Here is a 23,019-nt window from a genome sequence, read left to right as displayed (position 1 = left end):
GGCCCCATGTTATGTCTGGCATCCTTTGCCAGACCAGGCTGTTTAGTCAACAATACTTTGCATTTGGTTACTAGGAAGCCTACTTGGGGTAGAAAGCCAAGACTGACTCGTTGTGTTGCACATAATATGTGTCCTTGTGGAACTTCTGAACTTCAGGCCTTTGACCTTCCTCCTCCATGTTTAAAAGGAAACATTTGCATGTACTTCATTGTGATTTTTATGATGCCTCTCATTTCAATTTGTCCAGCTCACAAAGATGAAACACTTTACATTGTAATATAGAGTATGATGCTCATAAGAGCAGAATCCCTGCCAGATCTTCTGGATACCCATGCACACTAAATATATATACAGTTAGTTTACATGGCGAGAGGTTATCCTAAAACTCTGGCATAGTTCTTCCCTTTGCATACCAACATTGAATAATCCTTATGTAAAAAATGCATGCTTTTTAGGATTTTTCAAGTAATAAGTGTGTTTTAATGAGTGAAAATGAAAAGCCAAAACAAGCCGTATCTACACAGAATACTAGATTTTATGACCTATGCATTCAAGCATCAAATATGCAGTTTTATGTAAATAACCATTACTTGTAATATACTAAACAAGCATTAAAAATGCAATAGGTCTCGCCTTTGATTAAGTTAAAGCCATTTGCTTTGCTATACAATACCATTAGCAAAGCAAATGGCTTTAACTTAATCAAAGGCGAGACCTATTGCATTTTCAATGCTTGTTTCAATTTTTTAATAGGGTTGCATGGGGCAAACGTCGACCATGCACCCCAACCACAATCCAGCACCAGAAACTTACATTCCTAAACTCTGCCGGCTCTTTCGGCAGACATGATAAAATGCGGAGCTATCTGGCACGAACCCTGGTGCTAAGACCAAGAACCAAAGGGAAGATATTGAAAGCAGAGTGTCACCCATTCCCCGAGATTTCATGAACAAAACCAATTACACACAGGGACACTGACAAAAGGCAAGTATCAGCTTATTATAGCACACAACGGATAAACACAGGAGAACATGTCTTTTAGAGAGCTACACAAGTATAACACACCAACAATAAATCGGGCATTGGGAGTGCACACGGGGGTGTTTCATGCTTGTAGGGCCTCAAAGTAGTGTACTAGAAGAGTTTCCCTTTATTGAAAGTAGTGTGTATTGACCTATGAAAGCTGTGTTAATAATTTCTCAGAATGTATCTATTTATAAGTTTGAGGATATGCAACATGTTGCCTTATGGCTTTGCCAGTGCGCTGAAGGTGATAACAAAAATACAGCTTCAGGAGAGGAAGCCTGAAGTTAGGGTGCACTGGAAAGAGGAGGGAAACCTTGTCTGACATTCTTCAATTCTGAACTCTGGCCTGTTTGGCGTTTAGCATAAAACAAGATGAAATGGATTCGTTTTTAGAAGTAATATGCAACAAACAAAGGTGATTTAAAATTTTGTTTATTATAATTTCGAGATCTGTTTGTTCTATGTCGTCGCTTAATGTAAGATGCGTACCTGGAGTCCACTTTTTACAAATTGTCAATAACACTTTATTTTCAAAGCTGGCACTTTAATAATTCTGTTAAAGGCAGTTTTCAACCGAGTTTACTCTGTAAGAAAGACATTGACGCGTTTTGCTAGGAACAAATCAGAAAGTGTTTTGGTAAGATGTGTCCAAAGAACAAACAAGCACTGGGAATGCCGATAGATTAGTCAGTGATAAGTGTAGGCACTCAATAATTTATCACAGAGACACTGTGTCACCCTTCTAAAAATAAATACAAAATAAACAAGCTCTCGGCATTGCGCAAAGGCAGCCGCTTGTTTATAATTGCATCACGCTTTCACTTTAAGTGAAAGCGTGATGCAAAAATAACAGCCGGTCGCCTTTTGCGGCCCGTCGTGGGACGTGAACTGCTTTACAGGGCGGACAGAAGATGTGCACGTTTACTGGCGGCGAAAAAAAGTCCCCAGTGTATCACGCAGCCAGTAAAGCATCTAATCCCCGCGTGCACATCTTCTGTCTCGTTTGTTTCCCCGAGTGCACGCTGGAATCGTATTGATTCCAAAAGGCCTCTGCATGGCAGAGCAGCGCATGCACTGCTTTCGCCAGGCCGAGACCTAAAAACACTTTTTAAAGTAATTATTTTTCTTTAGTATCCGACTACATTGGTCATCCGGCAAGTACCTAAAACATATTCCATTATTAGAAGATTTGCTTTTAATCAAAACACCTCCTAGGATAAAACTCCTGCTAAATCGGAGTTAGAACCCTGTTATAGGAGAGTTTTATTGGATGGTGCTAATATGGCCTGATATTCTGCTGCCATTTTTTTATGTTGCAAAATTGGTCTGCTGGATAAACATGCATCGACCAAGGCAATAGGTCTCGTTTTAGTGTACCAATGCATGCAACTTCAGCAGGGCACAAGTCGGGGTACACGCAGGTACACGGTGTCCACCCACTATTTTCACAAGGTGAACGCCATTCCCCTTCCAAGACATTGGGCTCCATAGAAATTTGCTGAACTTGTCCTGGTGTAATTTTGCTGACACCGGGACACATTCAGCAGAACCTGTACGTTGTCTGCTTTCCATTCCCAGCAGCAATGTGCAGGCAGCGAGGCAGCTTTTTTTTACCTCCACCTCTGGCGAAGTTAAGGGGCCATCAGGCCTTTTGTTTGAATATCCTGACTGGAGGCGGCCTGGAACCTCAGTTGAGTTGCATGAGACAGGGTTACAAGGTGTAGGAGTCACATGTCCTTCATAGCTCACTGTGCTATATTACAAGGATTACTATTTATGAACTGCAGGTAACATAAATGATCTATGTGTTAAAAGCAGTAATCCTCTTTACTATCTACATAAAATAAAAATCTGTCATCTGCATGTTATGTGATGTGCTTTGCAGGAGACGCATTAACCTTATACTACTTGGATTAAAATCTAAGACTTCACAAAAAACAGATCTCTCCAACAAATGTATTAAACTACAGAGTTATCTCACCATTATTACTAGTCCCTGAGATTTACTGGGCACCTTTACAGCAGATGCCTTAACACAATCCAAATATTTTAAAATGTAAACTTTGCAACCCATTAAGCATAACCGATATAAAGCCATGCTTCTCCTTGTTGCCAATTTCTTTGTGGCATGGTTTAAAAAACTTAAATGTATCAGTTGAGGCCCAGATTTTGCGCCTGGATTGCACCACTTTTTTGGCACAACCCTGACTCCAAATCCAATTTGTTAAATCTCATAATGCGCTTAAATGTACTCATGATATTCCTGATAAACATATGTGTGAGGTCTTAATATCTGATGTCACTTCTTGTGATGTCACTTCTTGTGATGTCACTTCTTGTGATGTCACGTGCAATGTCACGCGTCTTGACCTCATGCGCTGTGATGGCAGGCTTCATGATTTCACTTGCATACTGCCTAACCTGGTTAGTCCCCCCACTTCTTTTTTTAGGACTTGTGCCCTGAACTACAGGGAATCACAAATGCTGCTGATAGGTGTTGCATGCTCAAACGCTGATTATCACATTAATGCCAGCCCTTTTGGCTTTGTTTTTGATGGACAAAAAAATTATTTTCCGTCTAAAACGTATATGGGAGCTCAATAACCGAATGTGACAAACATTAAGGTGATTGAGTATAGTTTTTAGATGTAGAATAGTGCCTGATGCATTCCACAGGAAGGACTTCCTGCAAGGCAGAATGATGCCCCAAACAGCCGATAGAATGAAATGAGAGAGTGATACTCACCTGGGTGTAAAAAGCCCACTCTATGTATATGTTAAAGAATTGGTAACAATAGATCACCAGACAGCTAAGCAGACCTAAAAACTGGGCAAATTCATGTTGCACTAGTAGGCTGCATTTGTGATGCAAAATGGAGCATGCAAAGTTAGTGCCTCCTTCAATGTTACAAAAAGGTTTTTTACAGTGTGGTACAATGGAATAGATGGATTGTGCATCCGTGGTTAAGCATGTAATTGCACAAGTGCAATAGAGATTACAAAAATTATAAAACGCACTGATTTTGCACTATTTTTACAACATATGTGATAACAATTTAAATTTTTCCTCAAACTTAGTTCTGTCACCTTTTGAAAATTGGGTATTTTTGATTTTTTCAATTTCTTATATAAACACTACAAACATGACATGAAATCTGATTTATTTAAAAAAAAATATATTTTTATTAGAGCAGGAATAAAGGCAGAAGAAACATGACATCACAGGATTAATAAAAAGATGGAAATTACGGATATCAAATAGCTAGCATCATAAATGGATTACATGAAATTGCATAGAAAAATCAGGGTTAATATCAGCTCTAGAGATACTTGATAAAGGTTCCAGAGGAAAAAAAATAGGGAAGTGACTATGGCATGTATTCCACAGTAACCCACACTAAACCGTGATCCCCTCATCTACCAGGCTTTAGCTACCTCCTGGTAATTCCCCAGGAACACGAATACATATATTAGTTAGTGACTATCACTACAGAATTAGCAAACTGAAATCTATTCAATGACTACATCAGAGTAGCGCACAGATATCAAAAACTATTTAAACTGCATGTGCGGCTAGCAGCAGATAATTTAGTAAAGTGGAGCGATTAACTCCCTACAGCACAGGGCTCTTGAAATCTACTTTACTGTGATATACAATGCCAGATAGCTATACATTTTACAGTAACTCCTACATGTTTTGCTTAGGCCTCCTCAAATCTGTAAGTCCTGCACATTTTATCAACCCAATGGTCAATCCTAGGTTGTTTATTAGTTTTCCAATTTTGCAGAACAAGTGACCTAGAGACCGTTCTAGAAATTACTATAAAATGCTGCTATTTCATTAAACATTTTACCTCCCACAATGAACCAAATAAAACCAGCATAGATGATGGGGCAATTGTTAAAGACAGAAATTGAGAAATCATCGTTAAAACTTCCTTCCAGAATTGCTGTAGATTACTACACTCATAAAATATGTGTACCCAGCCCCCATCGTCCTGTTTATTGCATCTAAAACATTGGTTCGGATTAATTGGGAACATTTTATGCTATCTCAGAGGAGTGTAATATGCTAACCATCTGGATAAAAAAATTAATTCTCTTAAAATTAGCGCCTCACAATGCTTTATTCGATAACACACTGAGCTGCTGCCATTCTTTCATATTAAACTTCTGGAGCTCTTTCATAATAATCTCTTCACTATGAGCCCTCTGATGTAATAGCCGGTACCAAAATCACACACCCACAATTTTATTCGACATCTGCCTAGTAATTTGACGTGCAGCCTCACTCTAATTGTTTTTGAGAAAGTTCACGAGCTGAAGAAAACTCATAGAGAAACGGTGTTTAGATTGCAATCGTACCGTTTCCCAAGTAATTAATGTCTCATGATTTATAAAAATTCCCAAGCTGACCAAAACCTAATTCGTGCCATACTTGGTAAAGCCCTCTAGGCAGCGTTAAACCTCCTGCTGCAGAATCTTGGATGGGGGTATAAGCATGAAATGCTGGAGTATCTCGTGATTTGTAAAAAAGCTGAGTTCTTGCTGCTAATGCCAGTATCCCCTTGTATCTGGTCTTTTTTGGACGTTTCGCTAATAAAAAGAGAAAACAGAAGAGGAGATAATGGACAACCCAGTCGCGTGCCGGGTTTAATATTTACTGTACCGGCTTCTGTTCCATTGATGACAATTTTGGCTTCCGCCTGACTATGTCATTCTTTTAACATATGTATCAACTGTGGTGGGAAACCAACCCTATCCAAAATAAAAAATAAGTCACACCAGTCTACCAAATCAAAAGCCTTTTCGGCATCCATCATCAGAATGGCTGCTTTGATCTTGTTCACGGAAAAATAATCAAGAGCTTGCATTAAAAAATGTGTTAGTGGCCATTAGCTGTCGTGGTAGGAAGCCATTTGTAATCTGAATTTAAAAAACTGATAGGGTGTTAGGAATTAGGATCGAGAGGACCTTTATCCTTTTTAAGGAAAACTACCAGCACTGACTCCTTGAAACTTTTGGGGGTGTCTATCCTGTCCTTTAATTGATTAAACAGTTTTGTTAAAAAAGGAAGTAGTTCTTCTTGGAATATCTTATATACTTCTGCTGGAATCCCATCTGCCCCACTAGCCTTGGCATTGGACATACTTTTTAATACTGTCAGAATTTCTGAGATTTCTATTGGGTCATTGAGCATCTCAATAAGCTGCTGAGATATCTGCGGTAGCTCCAGTAATTTGAAATAGGACATCAATTCTGACTCTTCTACCGCCTGTATTTCCGTATAAATTTGTTTAACACGAGACAGATAAAACTCAGAAATCACCTGTTTATCTTCTTCTAGCAGGCCAGTAGAAGGATTTTTAACATGACTAATTATTTGCACTGCTTTCTGACTCTTCGTAGTCCAGGCCAAAAATCTGCCAATATGTTGGCTTTCCTCATAGAGCTTTTGTTGGTAAGCCTTGCTTCCAGAGATCTCCTCTAACAAAAAAAAATCCTTCAGTTGCTCCTTAGCTTTTGATAATTCTTGCTGTTGTGCTTTAATAATATGCTCTGCTCTTGCTGTTAAGTTTACATCTTGTCTAGTTTTCTCCACAGTGGTCTCTAACTCCAGAATATTTTGCTTGCGTTGCCTACTCATCCTAGACTTCTAGGATATCGTCTGTCCTCTAAAAGTAGCGTTAAATGCCTCCCAAACCTCAAAGATTGGGGCAGTATTTGCATTAAACTGGAAAGATTCCCTGATAAAATTTCTGGTTTCGGTCACCCAAGTAGTATCTTCTAGTAAAGATTTATCAAACTGCCACCTTGATTTTCTTTTTTGGGGTGATCCCTAACATTAAAGTAAAAGAAACTACAGAATGATCAGAAAAAGAGTTGGCCAATATCTTTGTTTCACCATTGGCTAACCGCTTATCCACCCAAAAGAAAATCCAATTGGGATGCCGTTCTGTATTTTGAGGAGTAGCAGGTAAATTGAGAGAAGCCGGGTGCCCCTGACTCCAGGGATCTGTTAAGGCAAAATCTATTGACAAACTTTTTATAAATTTTTTCAGTTTTAGGCTTTAATTGTCGTTTTGCTTTATTTGAGGTATCGAGTGCCAGATTCTGAATATAATTAAAATTGCCGCCAATGATCAATATACCTTCCATATTTGCTGTGAATTGATAAATTTGCTCAGGTGCTGTGGTTTCGTCCTCTATAGGGCCGTAGTAATTATCTAAATTTTGCACTGTCCCCTCGAGTTTTACCTTCACCCATAACCATGTACCTTTTCCATCTCGCCGTAACGCCTTAACCTGCCAATCCAGCGTGTTAGATAGTAAAATCCCAACCCCTCGCACCGCTAAATAAGCATATGAGAAATACGCCAGCGCATATTTCTTGGGTAGAGATATCTTGGGGGTGTCAGTCCTGAAATGCTTTTCTTGTAGAAAAATAAGTTCAGGAGAGAGGGTTGTTGGCCAAATTTGAAAAAGCACAACTTTTACGCGGTTTCAGCAATCCGTTGACATTACATGTAATCACTTTTATGTTTTGCTTTATTTGATCCATCCTGGAAAGCCTATCTCACCTTTCCCGACTCTGAAATTTTTCTCTGCAATTTTAACCCTTCTTTCAGTTATCTCCCACCAAAGCCACTCTCTGCGGTATCTTGCTAACTTGAGAGCACCTACTGTGTAAATCACCCTTTTCCTGCTCATTTTTTCCCTTGCTTACCCCTTCCCCCACCACCTCCCCATACCCCTCCCAACCCCCAGCAGTAGGGGCATAGCCCCCCATACCCCCTGCCTCCCCCGCTGACTAATCCCTAAGCTGTGTGCCATGCAATTGCACCCTAAGTGACCTATCACCCCCCCCCCCTTAGTCTCGACAAAGGAGAATCAAAAAAAAAAAAAAAGAAAAAACACAAGCATTTTTAGAAAGAGGACAAAAAAGGGAGAAAAAAAGGGGGGAAAGCATAACCAGTCCTATGTCTCTATTTTACCTTGGTGATTTTCTGAAGGAGCTCCTGTACTTCATCGAGATTTGCGAACATATGGAATTTCCCTTTCACCAAGACACATATAGATTGCTGGGCCATGGACGCCTGAGCCCCCTGTGCCTTGAACAGGTAGAGAAGCTTGACAAATTGTTTCCCACGGCGACCTGCTGCTGCTGACTGACATATCGGAAAAAATGCAGCAGCTAGGAACTTCACAGGTTGAAAATTGCTTCTTTTGAATAGCTCTGGTCAATATCTATTTTTTAACCCGAAAGTCTGCAAAGTTAACTAAGATTGTTCGAGCTAAATTTGAGTTTGGAAATGGCTGGGCTGGGACCCTATGTGCTCTTGTGATGGTAAGATCTCCAGAGAACGCGGGCAGCACATTATCCTTAATAAATGACTCAACCCACTGGAGCATTTGTGACCCCTCGCAGCCTTCTGGGACCCCGACCTGCCGCAGATTGGAGCGTGAAGAATGATTTACCAGCTCTTTTAACTAGCTTTCCAATAGAGTTTTTTTTTTGTTTTTTATCCATAGTAGCTTGGTGTTGCATCGAGGTGATGTGGTCCTCGAGGTGAGATATCCTGGATTCAGCTTCTTGTAATCTTGCCGGATAGCTACCGACTGCTTCTTCAATTTTTGACAAGCAGAGGTGTAATGCTGCAATCTCATTTGCTTGTGTTACTTTCAGCTCGCGTATCTCATCCAAGATGAGATTCAGCATGGTTTTGATGTCGTATTGGAAGCTGATTCGATCTAAGAAAGCTAGTTTCCTACTGGCTATTCCGGAGCTAGCTGAACTAGGTCTTGCTGTTCTGCCGCTGTGATTTTATCTGCCATATAGGCTAGAGGCTCGCCATCTATTGGAGCCCCCTTCCATTGATCCAGGGGCCTAAGAGATGAAACAGATGCTTGGGCATCTAGTGGCCCGCCCACTTGTACTCTCCCCATGGGTTCTTGTTCTGCGACTGGATGTTGCACAGGCAGTAAGGGTATTTTAGGTTTCACGAACAATGGGTATCCCTTAGTATTAATTTCAGATATGGTTGAGGAGTCTTTCTTTGTGACCTCTTGGTTCGGGCTTTCCTCTACATTTCCTGCTGTCCAGCTATCTTCCCGAGCAATAACCCCTTTAGCAATTGAGCCAGATTGGGCCGTGGCTGGTCCCTCGGCACCTAGTTCCACATTCAGCCTTTCCAGGTGAGGTGTTTCGGATAGTCCCATGGTCTGATCACCCTTAGTACCCTTTCCGAGCTCCAACAGATCGTCTTCTGAGCTCAGAGGGCTTGATATTGGGGCTGAGCCTTGACGAGCTTTCTGCGAGCGTTCGGCTCTTGCAATTGCCGAGGCTGTCTTCATCTGGGTCGTTCGAATTTTTGACTTAAGACCCGCACTTGAATCGACATGGGCAATTACGTTGGCAATCTTTAAGTGGTTCCCCGTCATAACAAGGGACCAGAAAACCAAACCACAATATCTGTTCAAGCCTCTTAGAAGGGAGAGAGCGGAATGGTAGTGGTCAGTGTTTACTACTTCATACAGTCCCCAAACAATTTATAAAGCCCAGGGTCCGCACTGATCAGATCTGGGAGGGGGTTCCATAAATTTCCCAGCAGTGGTAGAGAGACCTCCCTGGTAAACATAAAAATGTCTCTGGGTTGCAGGGAGCCTATTTGCCTGAATTGCCAGTCTCTATGTAGGAAGCACCTTCAACCCTAACAAAAAGTGCCGGTTTTTCCCTGCATGGGTACCAGACCAGCAAGCAGTAGCAGTAGTGGCAGATCTCACCTATAGACTTTGTCAAGGCTAGCGGTCCGATCTCCTTCCCACAAGATGGAAACTTGCGTCCCGGCTCATCTCCGCACGCTCACAGCATCTCCTGCACCACAACCGTGCAGTGCTCCCGATTCCGCAGCATAAACCTGCCGCATCACCCTGTCCGCGATTCGGCGAGCTACGTAGTCGAGACACCGGTCCCCAGGAGTTTCAGGGCGAGTTTAACAAAAATCAAAGCAATGCTGTTCCTGCTCTCCACGGAATCTCCAAGCAGTAATCAGATCAGATTGTTGACTGGACTGGCATGTCGTATTCCACATTTCCTCCTGTCAGAGTGTTAACAATAGGAATATGCAGCTAAGCAGCTATGTGACAGGGCTAGCAACCTCCGTAGGTCTCCCACTAAAATAAAACAGTTTCAAGGGAAGTTCCAGCCTTTGATCCTTGTCTCCGCGATTTCACGGCGCTCACGGTGTTTCCTCCCCACAGCCGTGCAGCGCTGCAGCTCAGCCAAACAATCCCACTGCAGCGCCCTTTCAGCCCCTTCAGCTGCCTCCTGTTGCGGCTCCTCTCCGGCCGCTAGCGGGGTCCGCACGCACCCCGCTCTGCGTTCCAGGCAGCAGTGACCGCCGAGACAGAGCCTCGCTCAGTGCTCCGGGCAGCAGCGGCTGTGGAGACCGGAAACTCACAGGAGCTCAAGGTAAGGTTACCAGTGAGTCACCGGTGAGTTCTCTGGTCTAGGGCAGTGGGCTCCCTTCCATTTCACTCTGCATCCTGGAAATTCAGGAGTAGCTGCGTGGATCGGCAGGCTCCATAGCAAGAGGGAGGGGCAAGTGGTCACCTGTGGCTATGCTGGGCGGGATTCGCATTAGCCATGTTATTCATTTATTGCCATCTGACCAGCGTCCTGTAGCTTGATGAAATCTGATGTATAATGTTTTGCTCATCTAACTTATTTCCCATTACATGAGCGTAAACAATTGAGATTGTTATGGTACAAAGTTTCAGTGGTAAGGCCCCTAAACTTTACATAGCTCTATTTCCCAGACACATCACCTGGATAGTCTTATCATGTAGGTCTGGTTGGGTTTCTTTGTTTGATGTGAACGATGGGAAACAGCGTTTACAATGCAGACAGAACTATGCAGTGCCATTACAACGCAGGCACTACAATGAATGTGTTATCACACGTTTCATTACAATGCAAGTCATTACAATGACTTGCTTTAGGGAACTTATTGTTGAACTTAAATCCAACACCTTCCCTACTGTTGCACAGACTGGAGTTTGATTAGTAAAATATACTATTCCAAACACCAGCGCTTCCCCAAAGCAAGTTGTTGCAACAACTTGCTTGGTAATGGAATGCGTGATAATGACACGCTTGTTGTATTGCCCGTGTTGTAAAGGCATGCGTTGTAAAAGCATGCATGAATACGGCTGAGGGGGGCTGGACAGCTGGGAGGTGGTAAACGCTGGAAAGAACACTGGATGGGGCATGGACACAGGCATGTGTGTGTGAGCGGGTGTTGTAAATATTTTAATAAGGGAAGTCTTACCTCGAAGCCGGGTCCTGTGTTGTAGTGTAGTTCCTATATCCCTGATAGGCTCTGTGCATTGGAATAATATACACTATAGATTTGACATAGGACTGAGGTCAGTATGTCTCTATCGAGTACATTAAACTTAATTACTTGTGTGTGCCAGCTAACTCAGAGGTCACTAGAAACTTCTCGAATATACAAGAAGGGATTAGTTTCTGACAACCGCATAAACATGACAACTTTGTTTCCCTTTGAGTCGGAACAATCTCAGAACCGTGGAAACAATAGATAACAGTTTCACTCAATCGTGTATGCTTCGTTTCTACAGAGTTGCACAGAAATAGAGAGACGGGCGTTTCAATAAAAAGGGTTTACTGAACGGTCTTATTTCTCATGCAAGAGATATGAACTGCTACAATCGTAAGACAGGCTGCGAAGTACAATATGTACAGAGTTAGCAGTAAGATAAAATAATACTGCAATAGCATGGTTTGTAGCTATGACATATAATCATAAAATACATACATAAATAACACAGGCTAAAATGTGAATACTCATCTGATGCTTCTAAATAGTTCTACCCCTAACCTAAGTGTAGTACGAGGTAAGAAGTAGGTGCTGTTTTTCTAAAGTATAGCTAGCTATAGCTATAGTTTTGCCAAGAGTTGCCAAAAGTTTCTCTAAGTTCTAGTCTGCTCCATAACTTAGAATGTTTGAGGTTGGAATCTCTTTCCGAGTCTCGATCTCTAACACCCCGAAAGGGGAGTCAGAAACACTGGAGCTGGATTCTCTGCAAGAAGGATGACAGCGTCTGGTCAGTGCGTCAGGCGGGGACTTGACTTCCTTCCGAAGTTGCCGTGGCGAACCGCGTAGTGCAAGTAGGCTGCTGAAACGTGGTTTTGCCATGGTAAGTGAAGGTATATTTATACCTTGAAGGTATTTAGGAATGTCAGTATTGATGTATAAGTCGGGCAGAAGAACGTCCTCAATGAACCCCTAAGGAATAGATGTTCATGCATAATAATGAGTTCTTGGAGAAATCAATATCCAAGCAAGGGGAAGTCCTAAAGGCTTAAGAGTCTGGTTTTCCAAGAACTCCTTGTGACGTAGATGGATGGATGTAGGTGGCCATGCCTGTATTTGGTTAGCATGGATAATGCCTAAATAAGGGTAGGATTTCCATGCCTAAATATGGGCAATTCAAATTGTGCCTATGTAGGGACATAAATCGGGAAACCTATATACGGTATCTAATTCGACACACAACAGTGTCTTCGTTACTCCTGCTCTCCTGTGTCTGCTTTAAGGAACAGGAAGTAGGCAGCCAGGCTCCCTTCCCTGAGCCAATCACACCGCTGCGATGCGGTAGTGGGATTGGTAATTGGCAACGGGACAAGGCATGCAGCCAGGAGCTGGAGGGGTGAGCATGTTCTCTATGCTGGCTGTAATGCAGCCTGCACTACGAACAGGGAAGTGCACATGACTGCTTTGGGCGGCCTGAGTGGGCTGACCAAATAGTCACTGCACACTTGAGTGGGCATGCCAATCCGCCCATGCCTTGCTCCGAGCTTGGAGCAGTCCTACCCACCCTCCCACATTCAAAGGAAACATAGCACGGTTACATCAGTAAGTAACAATGTCTTTCAACGCCGGCCGATCTCACACCTGCTTCGGGGCCACCCCGAAGCACACACATGGACCCTTCTCCTGCCGGAACTGCAGCTACACCAGCCTCCAAGCCACCACCGTGCTCACTGGGGTATGCCGCAACAACCTCCGATGCATACTACTCAACACCCGTTCCGTCCGCAAACACGCCAATCGAACTCTGGGACCTACTCTACGACTCCTACCCGGATGTCGACTTCCTGACAGAGACCTGGATGAACCCCTCCTTGGCACCCGACATCGCCATAGCCATTTCTGACGGCTACAAGATCACCCGCAGGGACCGCACCAACGGAGCAGGAGGAGGAAGCACCATCGTCCACAGAAACACACTCAGAATCTCGACCAGCACCGATGACCCCCTCAGCGCCGCCGAACACCTGCACTTCCAGATCCACATCGACCCCAACACCACCCTCAGAGGAACCCTCATCTACAGACCCCCTGGCCACAGTTCAGCGACTCCATCACCGACTTCGTCAGCTCGCACGCCCTTACATCCACGGACTACATCCTCCTCGGAGACCTGAACTCCCACCTCGAGGACACCAACGACAGCAACTCCACCACCCTGCTCGCCAACCTCGGTCTCAAACAGCTCGTCACGACTCCCACCCACTCCGCCGGACACACGCTCGACCCCCATCTTCTCCGCCAGCAATCACGTCACCTTCAGCCACACCACCGAACTCCACTGGGCCAACCACCGCTGCATCCACTTCACCTTCGAGAAGCCTACCGCACCACCACACACAACGGGCCCCCCGCCACAGCTGGAGCAAAGTCACCAAAGACCAGTTAAACACCACCCTCACCTGAAACCCAACAACTGACACCACCGACACCGCTGCCCGCAACCTCAGGCAATGGATCGACGACTGCGCCAACGCTCTCACCCCGCTCAAGGAACCCAGGCTCGAGAAGAAGTGGGACCACAAACAGACACCAGACAGCAACGCATCCTACAAGAGCGCCATCCGCAGACACCACCAACTCATCCGAATCAGCAAAAGGACAACCACGCACACAACAGCAAAGAGCTCTTCAACATTGTGAAGGAACTCTCCAACCCCAGCTCCAATTTCAACAACATCCTGCCATCGCAAGACCTCTGCGACTCCCTAGCCACCTTCTTCCACAGCAAGATCGCAGACCTCCACGACCGCTTCAACAACCAGGCCCCCCTAACAGACACCGACACCTCAGCCTCGCTGCCCCCCAGCCACACCGATCCCCCTGCTTTCCTGGACTCACGTCAATGACGACGACGCCATCAAAATCATGAACACCATCCACTCCGGCTCACCATCAGACCCCTGCCCACACCACATCTTCAACAAAGCAAGCTCCACCATCGCACCCCATCTCCGCAAGATCATCAACATCTCCTTCGAGACCGTCACCTTCCCGGAGAGCTGGAAGCACGCCGAGATCAACGCTTTACTCGAGAAACCCAAGGCAGACCCCAAGGACCTCAAGAACTTCCGGCCCATCTCCATACTCCCGTTTCCGGCGAAAGTCATTGAGAAGATTGTCAACAGGCAACTGACCTCCTTCCTCAAAGAGAACAACATCCTGGACCCGTCCCAATCCAGATTCCACAGCAACTTCAGCACCGAAACAGCCCTCATCGCCGCCACCAACGACATCCGAGCCCTGCTGGACAACAGAGAAACCGTGACCCTCATTCTCCTGGACCTCTCAGCAGCCTTCGACACAGTCTGCCACAGCACCCTACGCACACGCCTCCACAACGCAGAGATCCGCGACAAAGCCCTGGACTGGACCACCTCCTTCCTCACCGACAGAACCCAGAGTGTCCGCCTCCCTCCATTCCGATCTAAAGACACCAAGATCATCTGTGGCGTACCCCTCAGTCCGACACTCTTTAATGTCTACATGGCACCGCTCGCCAACATAGTCTAGTTGCACGCCCTCAACATCTCATATGCCGACGACACCCAGCTGATCCTCTCCCTCACCAAGGCCCCCGCCAAAACCAACCTCCACGAAGGAATGAAGGCCATTGCCGAATGGATGAAGAACAGCCGCCTGAAACTGAACTCGGACAAGACGGAGGTCCTCATCATCGGATCCACCCCCTCCACGTGGGACGACTCATGGTGGCTGCCTGCGCTGGGAGCTGCACCGACGCCCACTGACCACGCACACAACTGGGGGTCATCCTGGACTCATCGCTGTCAATGACCCAGCAAGTCAATGCCGTCTCCTCCTCCTGCTTCAACACCCTCCGCATGCGCCGCAAGATCTACAGATGGATCCCCACCGGAAACAGAAGGATGGTCACCCAGGCCCTCGTTAGCAGCAGGCTGGACTACGGCAACGCCCTCTACGCGGGAACCTCAACCAAACTCCAGAAACGACTACAACGCATACAGCACGCCTCAGCCACATCACAGCCCACCTGAAAGACCTGCACTGGCTCCCCGTCAACAAGAGGATCAGCTTCAAGCTCCTCACCCACGCTCACAAAGCACTCCACAACACCGGACCAGAGTACCTCAACGAAAGACTCACCTTCTACACCCTGAACCGCCAGCTTCGCTCCGCTGACCTCGCCACCGTTCCCCCGCATCTGACGAGCGACCGCCGGCGGCAGATCATTCTCCCACCTCGCTGCCAAGACTTGGAACACCCTCCCCATCCGCCTACGACAGACACAGGACCTGCTGACCTTCAGAAGACTTCTCAAGACCTGGCTGTTCGAGCAGTAGTTGAACACCCGCACCCCACAGCGCCTTGAGACCCTCACGGGTGAGTAGTGCGCTCTACAAATGTACTGATTGATTGATTAATTTCTTGATCAAAAGGCTGAAGACCATTGTGGTTGTGGAAGTCTTTTTCTTACTAATGGTTCTTCTAGAAAAATATATCAATAGCTGTGTTTTGAGGATGTGAATTATACTGATTAAACAGCACCTCCAGCATTTCAACCCATTCATTTGGTGAAGAAATGTTTTTAGATTTCATGGCCATGCAGTCACATCATGAGTTGTCTCAATTTACGTGAATGTGATTTCACATCATTAGTAATACAATTTCTAGTAATTATTTTAATCAACCTGGAAGATGAGGAAATAAAAAATAGAATTTATAGAAGTATCTGGTGAAGAAAGAACACTGAATTGCAGTGTGGTCACTCAAGTGGATCTGTTCTGTGTATACAGGTCCACTGGAATTATGTGGCAACGAAGAACCACATTATATGGCATGGTGACTCCACTGACTAGAGGATGTATCAAGAAAATGCAATTTATGCAGCACATTCTGTGACAGCATCATTTCACTATTTTGTCATTTTAACACAAATTAGTATTTTCTGGGCAAATGTTTCACCTAATTTGTACCAGCATAATTTCTGAATACTTTACACTCAAGGCCTGAAAGATGACCACTTATCCTTTGTGAAGGGTCTGCCACTGGGCGACGGCATTTGTTTTGCTTTTTTGCAACTGCTAATCCGTTTAAATTAAGAATTTAGTTTTTCTTAATATATGCAAATTATGTAGCACATGATGGATTATGTGGCAAATGGTATAATCCATAATTGTACAGAAAGTGCTATTGCTGCCTATATGCTAGTCCTTTGCTTATTGTCTACTAAATATTTGGATGGTAGTGAGTCTTACAATGTGTTTGAAACAATATACTGACTTCTCTGCATTCTTTTCTTTATTTCTTTTAAAGTGAATGAAGACTGGTTAGAAGGTCACTGCCATGGAAAAATTGGAATTTTCCCAAAATGCTTTGCTTCTCTAGCTGAATGAAAAATCTTTCAACATGCACAAGACTTCATGGGACCCCTAAGTTGTGGCTTGAGTTTCAGGGTCTCAGCAGTGGACATGTCGGCCCTCATTCTAGTGGGCGCTGCAGTTATGTGGACCCTGTGTCACTCTTACTAAAGGGCTCTCTTTGGAGTTCGAACCTGCCAGACGCCCATGGAAGCGATGACGTACAACCTGAACAGCCAATGAGTGGGATCCACATCTGAAGACTGACCACATCCCACGCCGCATCAGCCATGGCCACGTGACCTGTAATAAGCCACGTGACCTATGAACAGCGTATTTTTTCCTGCAGATTTGTATATAGAACCAGCTGCATGTTTCGCACCAGAGGGAGATGCATTTCTTTAGGTACAAACTTACTGTTCACGTTTCTATTCAAGACATTGTCAAGAAAACCATGAACACAATGAAAAGGCAGATCCTTTTTGGTGAAAAGTGAAGCCGCTTATTCTCATCACAGAGCGTTTAAAGACATTTCTCTATTCAAGCTGTTGAGAGGGATGTAGAACCAATAAAACTGAGCTAAATTTGAGCCGGTGGTTTCCGGTGCTCGGCACAGACAATTTTCAGCACTGGCACCTATGAAAGTCTTATGAAAACAACAAAAGAGTGTAATGAAAACAGAACGTATAAGTCTGAATAATACAAACTATAATAACAATGTAAGTCAATCTGAAGTGATTAGTGAACCCTCACTCATCAACATAGTTGATGACATGCTTCATCATGGGGTTCTGCTGGAGGTACCTTGTGTACCACCAGTGTGCTACGACGCTATGTTTACGGCGGAGCAACAGTGAAAGACTAAAAAAGTTCGTCGGAATCAGTGTAAGTGAAAGTGAAAATAAATGGTTAAAATGTCAAGATCCATCCAACAATCTATTTAATTAGGATGGGGCTTAGACCGTTAAAAACAGTGGCGGATGTATACTCTTGACTATTAATGGGTCAGGAACATCCAGTAGTGGTCATCGTGGTCGACATGTTTCAGCTTAATGTGTCTAATTTACCAAGCTTTCATCAGGACCTAACCAGAGATGCACCAGGGCGGTATAGGCTTACTAAAGCCCACCCTAACCTCAGGTGTTTTTGGGAACCGATACACTCACGGTTTCAGTTGCGTTCCTTCCGTACTCTCGAAAGGATACCTGTATGGGAGTAATCACATAAAGTGCAACACATCAATCAATGTCTCTTAATTATGTGGTACTTTGTATACACAACAGATTGAAGTCAATGTTAAACGTGGGACAGGATGTCGTTTCGAATATGTCATGCCCACTTGCTATATTCTGATGTTGAGAATACTTGAAAACATGCTAAATGCATATATACCCTATTTAGGGAAAATACTCCAATCGATGCAATGGCCGATGAGTATTACAAGATAAACAAAACCAGTAAATTGCAAAACTAGGCACAAATGACTACATGAAAAAATACGGCACTCACATGTAAAAAAGCAGTGCTGTGCTCCTTAGGCGGACAGTGGGTGGCGGGACTACAGGACAACTGTTAGGGATAAACGGGAAAGATATAGATATAAATAACCCGAAACCCAAATCGGTCCATCTCGTAAGTTTGAGCGGCGGGCCGAAAGAATTAGAAAAGAGCCCATCCTTAGTACTTACATCTTCCAAGTCACCTGCCTGGCGCGTACACCTATATAAAACCACCTCGCCTGGAGTCAGCGTTTGGTAGGATCATCGCGGTAAAAATAGGCGAGATCTCGCCATTAACCGGAAATCCGGTTTGTGTGAAAGTGAAAGAAACAGACAACAGACTCAAGGAAAGACTAGAGCGCTGAATGTTTCAAAATTTAAAAAGTTAAAACTTTATGCGTCGACAGACTGATGAACAAATACATCGTAATCACAGACTAGGGAAATTGACTCAGAATATATCTTTAATAAGTAATCGATCTCGCACATAGTGACCAAGACGAATCATGTAAAGTTTTAAAATTGGAAACTAGACCCTAATTAGGCTGGAGTTATTTAGTGCCCATTTGTGTGATAGTCCAGTCGGCAACTAAAGAATCAAGGGTCATATGTGTGCAAGAATCATCATTAAGCACAATGGTAGAATATGCCTAAACTTCACTGACAGGGCTATTCATTTGGGTCTTAAAACGGAGCCCCAAGGGATATTATCATTAAGACCAGATACATATGTAGAAAGACGATAAATCCAACGTTGTTCTTTCTCGAACAAAATCGATGGATTAGCCTGTTCAATCACAGTCCAGTGCAGATCGTCCACAGTATGGTTATGACGTAAAAAATGTTCAGTGAGTTTAGTGGTGCTCTTCTTGCATCGGATGTTACTTCGGTGTTCGCCAATTCGTAACTTCACTTTTCGTGTCGTCATTCCCACATATCTTAAGTCGCAAGGGCAGGTAATCAGATATACCACATCAGCAGTATTACAATTGGTATGGCTCCTTTGCGTCCAAATTTTTCCTGCTTCCAAAGTTAAGGTTTTGGTAGATGCAGTGAGATAGCAGACACTACATGACCCGCAAGGGAAATGTCCAAAGACAGGTGGTAGGCCCCAAGCACTAAGGACAGACCTATCAGTGGCAACATTGGAATTCCGTGGTCTTGTGTGGACAAGGGAGTCTTTTAGACTGGTAGCTTTTTTGTACGCAAATAGAGGTTTTTCCCACTTAATATTGTTGCTCTCCAAAATGCGCCAATGTTTCTTGATGGACTTAGAAATGGCATTGGAGGCGACATTGTAAGTTGTCACACAGGTAAGTGGGACAGTCTGTGATTGTTTGGGATAATCACACAATAGATTCTCACGTGGTTGATTTCTGGCCCTCTTACAACTAGTTGTTACAATCTTTTCGGGGTAACCTCTCTGTTGGAGTTTTTCTGAGAGTTCCCGAGATTGTGTACGGAAGTCAGACAGCTTACTACAGTTACGCCTGATCCGTAAGAACTGTCCGTACGGTAGATTCTCCCGTAACGGACGTGGATGAAAGCTAGAAAATGTAAGGAGGTTGTTTTTTGCTGTTGGTTTGTGATATGTCCGGGTCAATAGCATACCATTGACCTTGAACACAGTCACGTCCAGAAAAATCATTTCATGGCTATCAAAAGAGTAGGTGAATAGCAAATTGGGATCACGTGTGTTAATCCATGCAAAAAATTCGCGTAAGATATTCTCAGGGCCCTGCCAGACGATAAAAATGTCGTCTATATATCTCTTCCAAAAGGAGAGATATGGAGAGAATGGATTGGAAGGGTCCAAAATATATTTGCGTTCAAAATCATAAACATAAAGCCCCGCCACACTAGGCGCAAATGTGCTGCCCATAGAAGTACCCGTACACTGGAGATACAATGTACCTTGATACTCAAAAAAATTCTGTTTCAGGGCCAACGTTGCGCAATCAATCACAAAACTTTTTGATGTTTGAAAAGTCCAATTAATAGAGTCTAGAGCTTCCCCAATGACCTTGATGGTATCGTCTTGGGGGATGCTGGTGTAAAGACTCTCAATGTCCAATGATACAAGGATGGTATTATCATTATCAAATGATATATCTTGAAGGGACGCCCAAAAACTTTTTGTATCCCTAAGGTAGGTGGCCGTATTCTGGATTATTGGTTTGAGAAAGTAATCACAGTAAATTGAGAGAGGCTCTAGAAGAGAGCCAATACCCGATACTATCGGGCGGCCAGGTGGAGGTAAAATGTTCTTATGTGTCTTTGGGAGGGTATAGAAATAGGGCACTATTCCTTTCCCCTTCGACAAAAAGTCCGCTTCATGTTTGCTGATATAACCATTATGTTCAGCGCGTTCCACCAGATTACAAATAGTGTCTCTCAAAACAGGAGAAGGGTCAGTAGTCAGTGGAATATAGTTCTTGGTGTTACCAAGTAAACGTTTACATTCCAGATCATAATCGGTGCTGTTCTGAATCACGATCCCGCCACCCTTATCTGCGGGTTTGATCACGATAAGTGTATTGGATCGGAGTGATTGTAGAGCCTGGAAATCGGTGGAACTCATGTTTTTAAAGGTCCCTTGATCTTGGAAGGTTTCCACATCGTTAAAAACTGCCTGTTCAAATGCAGTTATCTCCGCTGGTATAGTATGTGGGGGAGGAACAAAAGTTGATTTCAAGCGTAACCCAGTATCACTGGAATGATCTGCCTGGACTTCTGATTGAGGTTTTTCAAAAAAGAATTTGAGTTTTAATTTTCTAAAAAACTCAGATAGTTCACAATGTAACTTGAATCGGTCGAAACGTGCAGTGGGGACAAAACCTAGTCCCTTTTCAAGAACATCACTCTCACTTTGAGTAAGGACCACAGAGGATAAGTTGGTGACTAGACTTGTATGTTGTTGACTGCACCCTTGCTGCGTGTGTTGTTCCCCACATTCTCCTCTTGTTCCCAATGAACCTGATTGCGTCCTCTTCTTCTCCCTCGTCCACGTCTGCCTCTGTCCAAAAAAGGAGGACGAAACGAAGGTTGAGGGTACGGAGGGAGCTGTACAAAGCCAGGGTTCCAACCCATCATTGGGAATGGTGCCTGTTGATAGTGGCTATGGTAACCCAGGTTGCCCTGATTTGGAGGGGGGTTTTGCCATACAGGTTGGTAAGAGTAAGGTCTATTTCTACCTCTACCTCGCTGCCTAGACTTGTTACTGTCAGTGCTAGACCCACTAGAAAATGAGTCATTATCATCAGTAATCTCAGTTTGGTCATTAGTAGACATCGGCACTGTGTAATCTGGGTTGGCATACGGGTAGGTCTTAATAAAAGAGAAACGTTTCAGATCTTTCTGAAACTTTGAAGCTTTGGACTGTGTTAATGTGTCTTTGTATTCATTAATCTCTTTATTAAGTTCATCCAACTTCTTTTTGTAGCCAGTCAAAGTAGTGCGAAAGTGTGTTTCAGATAATTGGATTTCCACCATTAATGCCTCAGAGAGGCGTAGCGCTGTTTTAATTATAAGGACAAGCCAGTCGCGCGTGCAGTGCCACGCGATCTGTGCCCAATCTCTCCTAAAAGCTGGATCTTCCAGAAAGATTCGGGGGGCATTGGTTACCAATAATCCTTTTGGCGCCACATTATTGCGTAAATACTCAGTGAGTATGGTCCCATGGAGAATTGTGCGGATACGATTACGTTTTAATTCCGTCAATTTATCCCACTCATTAGTCTGTGATATGGTCTGTGCTATCGACGAATCAGCAAAAAGAGAGGAGTCCGCAAGTAGTGCGTCTACCTCTGCATCTGTATATGTGAGGCCAGTATTTTCCATGGTTGTGCCAAAGAGACAGCAAAACTGGAAAGTCTGCCACATAGCGGCACTGTTTGACTAATTTAGAGATGAGCACAACAACAGTTGATAGTTACTGTTAATGAGGCGAATTCCTGTCACCCAAGCTTCTCTTACTGCTTTGAGGGCCGGGATAGTCTGAATTGTCAAAGTGTAGCTGTATTGTTACTATCATTGGCAGCGCTGGAAGGGGCAAAGGGTGGTGCAAGCTGCAGCGGTCTCTTGACCAGGCACTTATGTTTTTCACAAATTAAGCACTGCAATAAAAGTTCATGCGGAAGGAATCTTTATATTTACTGTTGGTGACGGGGTTCGAAAAACGAGTAAAGAAGGCCTCTCTGCTTCACACTTTTTAAACTCTGTTTATTATTATTCATTAAAGACATACATGTGCAAAGCTTTAATGACTTGTTGAGCACTCAAAAATAGGCCGCAGTAATGTCAGAGTTATCAAAGTATTTATGAACTTTTCAAGATTCTTGCGGTTTAAGCCGCCACCCCTAGTATTAGCTAGTTCAGAAATGTATGCAAATACATGACACAGCCTCCATCTAAAAGGAATGATTCAACCGTGGGTTCAGATAAAAAAAAAAGGGTTAACAAAGAGAACCACAAACAAAAATATTCCCCAGTAAATCCATAGCATACAATGACCAATAGTAGAGCTCGAAGTCATGAATTAGTAGATAGTATGAGTTTCTGAACAGAATGGGGCAGTTAGTCTCAAGTGTCCTCCTCATGATGGCCACCAGGTTCCCTCTCTGAAACTAGATCAGGATTATCAAAGGCAAACCTTATTTCAGCCCAAAGGGATGCAATAGGATATCTCTTTCGGGACTTCAGTTTATCAGTATACAATGCTCACTTAGCCCATAATCTCAGGTCAACATGCCTCTTGTC

At 43.9% G+C, this 23,019-nt stretch overlaps 1 protein-coding gene across 4 annotated transcripts in view; it reads left to right on the top strand.

Annotated features, from left to right (window-relative positions):
- NOXA1 (NADPH oxidase activator 1) overlaps window positions 1-22,523 on the top strand; it is a 119,700-nt gene extending 97,177 nt beyond the window's left edge. For 2 of the 4 annotated variants that reach the window (XR_014962949.1, XR_014962948.1), the window contains exons 16-17: window positions 16,719-17,406; window positions 22,134-22,523. Coding sequence is in view for 2 of the 4 variants with exons in the window: in XM_085610748.1 (XP_085466874.1) it covers window positions 16,719-16,798 (80 nt within the window). In the remaining 2 variants the exon portion in view is untranslated. Of the gene's footprint in view, window positions 1-16,718; window positions 18,005-22,133 lie in introns of those variants that run through there. The other 2 variants (XM_085610748.1, XM_085610731.1) reach the window with 1 other exon arrangement.
- Window positions 22,524-23,019: the final 496 nt, after the last annotated feature.

This window comes from Triturus cristatus, chromosome 1_2, assembly GCF_964204655.1.
Source record: "Triturus cristatus chromosome 1_2, aTriCri1.1, whole genome shotgun sequence".
In the NCBI taxonomy this organism is placed as follows: Eukaryota; Metazoa; Chordata; class Amphibia; order Caudata; family Salamandridae; genus Triturus; species Triturus cristatus.
Note: the sequence above shows the minus strand (reverse complement) of the source record. Positions and strands in the feature narration are given on the sequence as shown.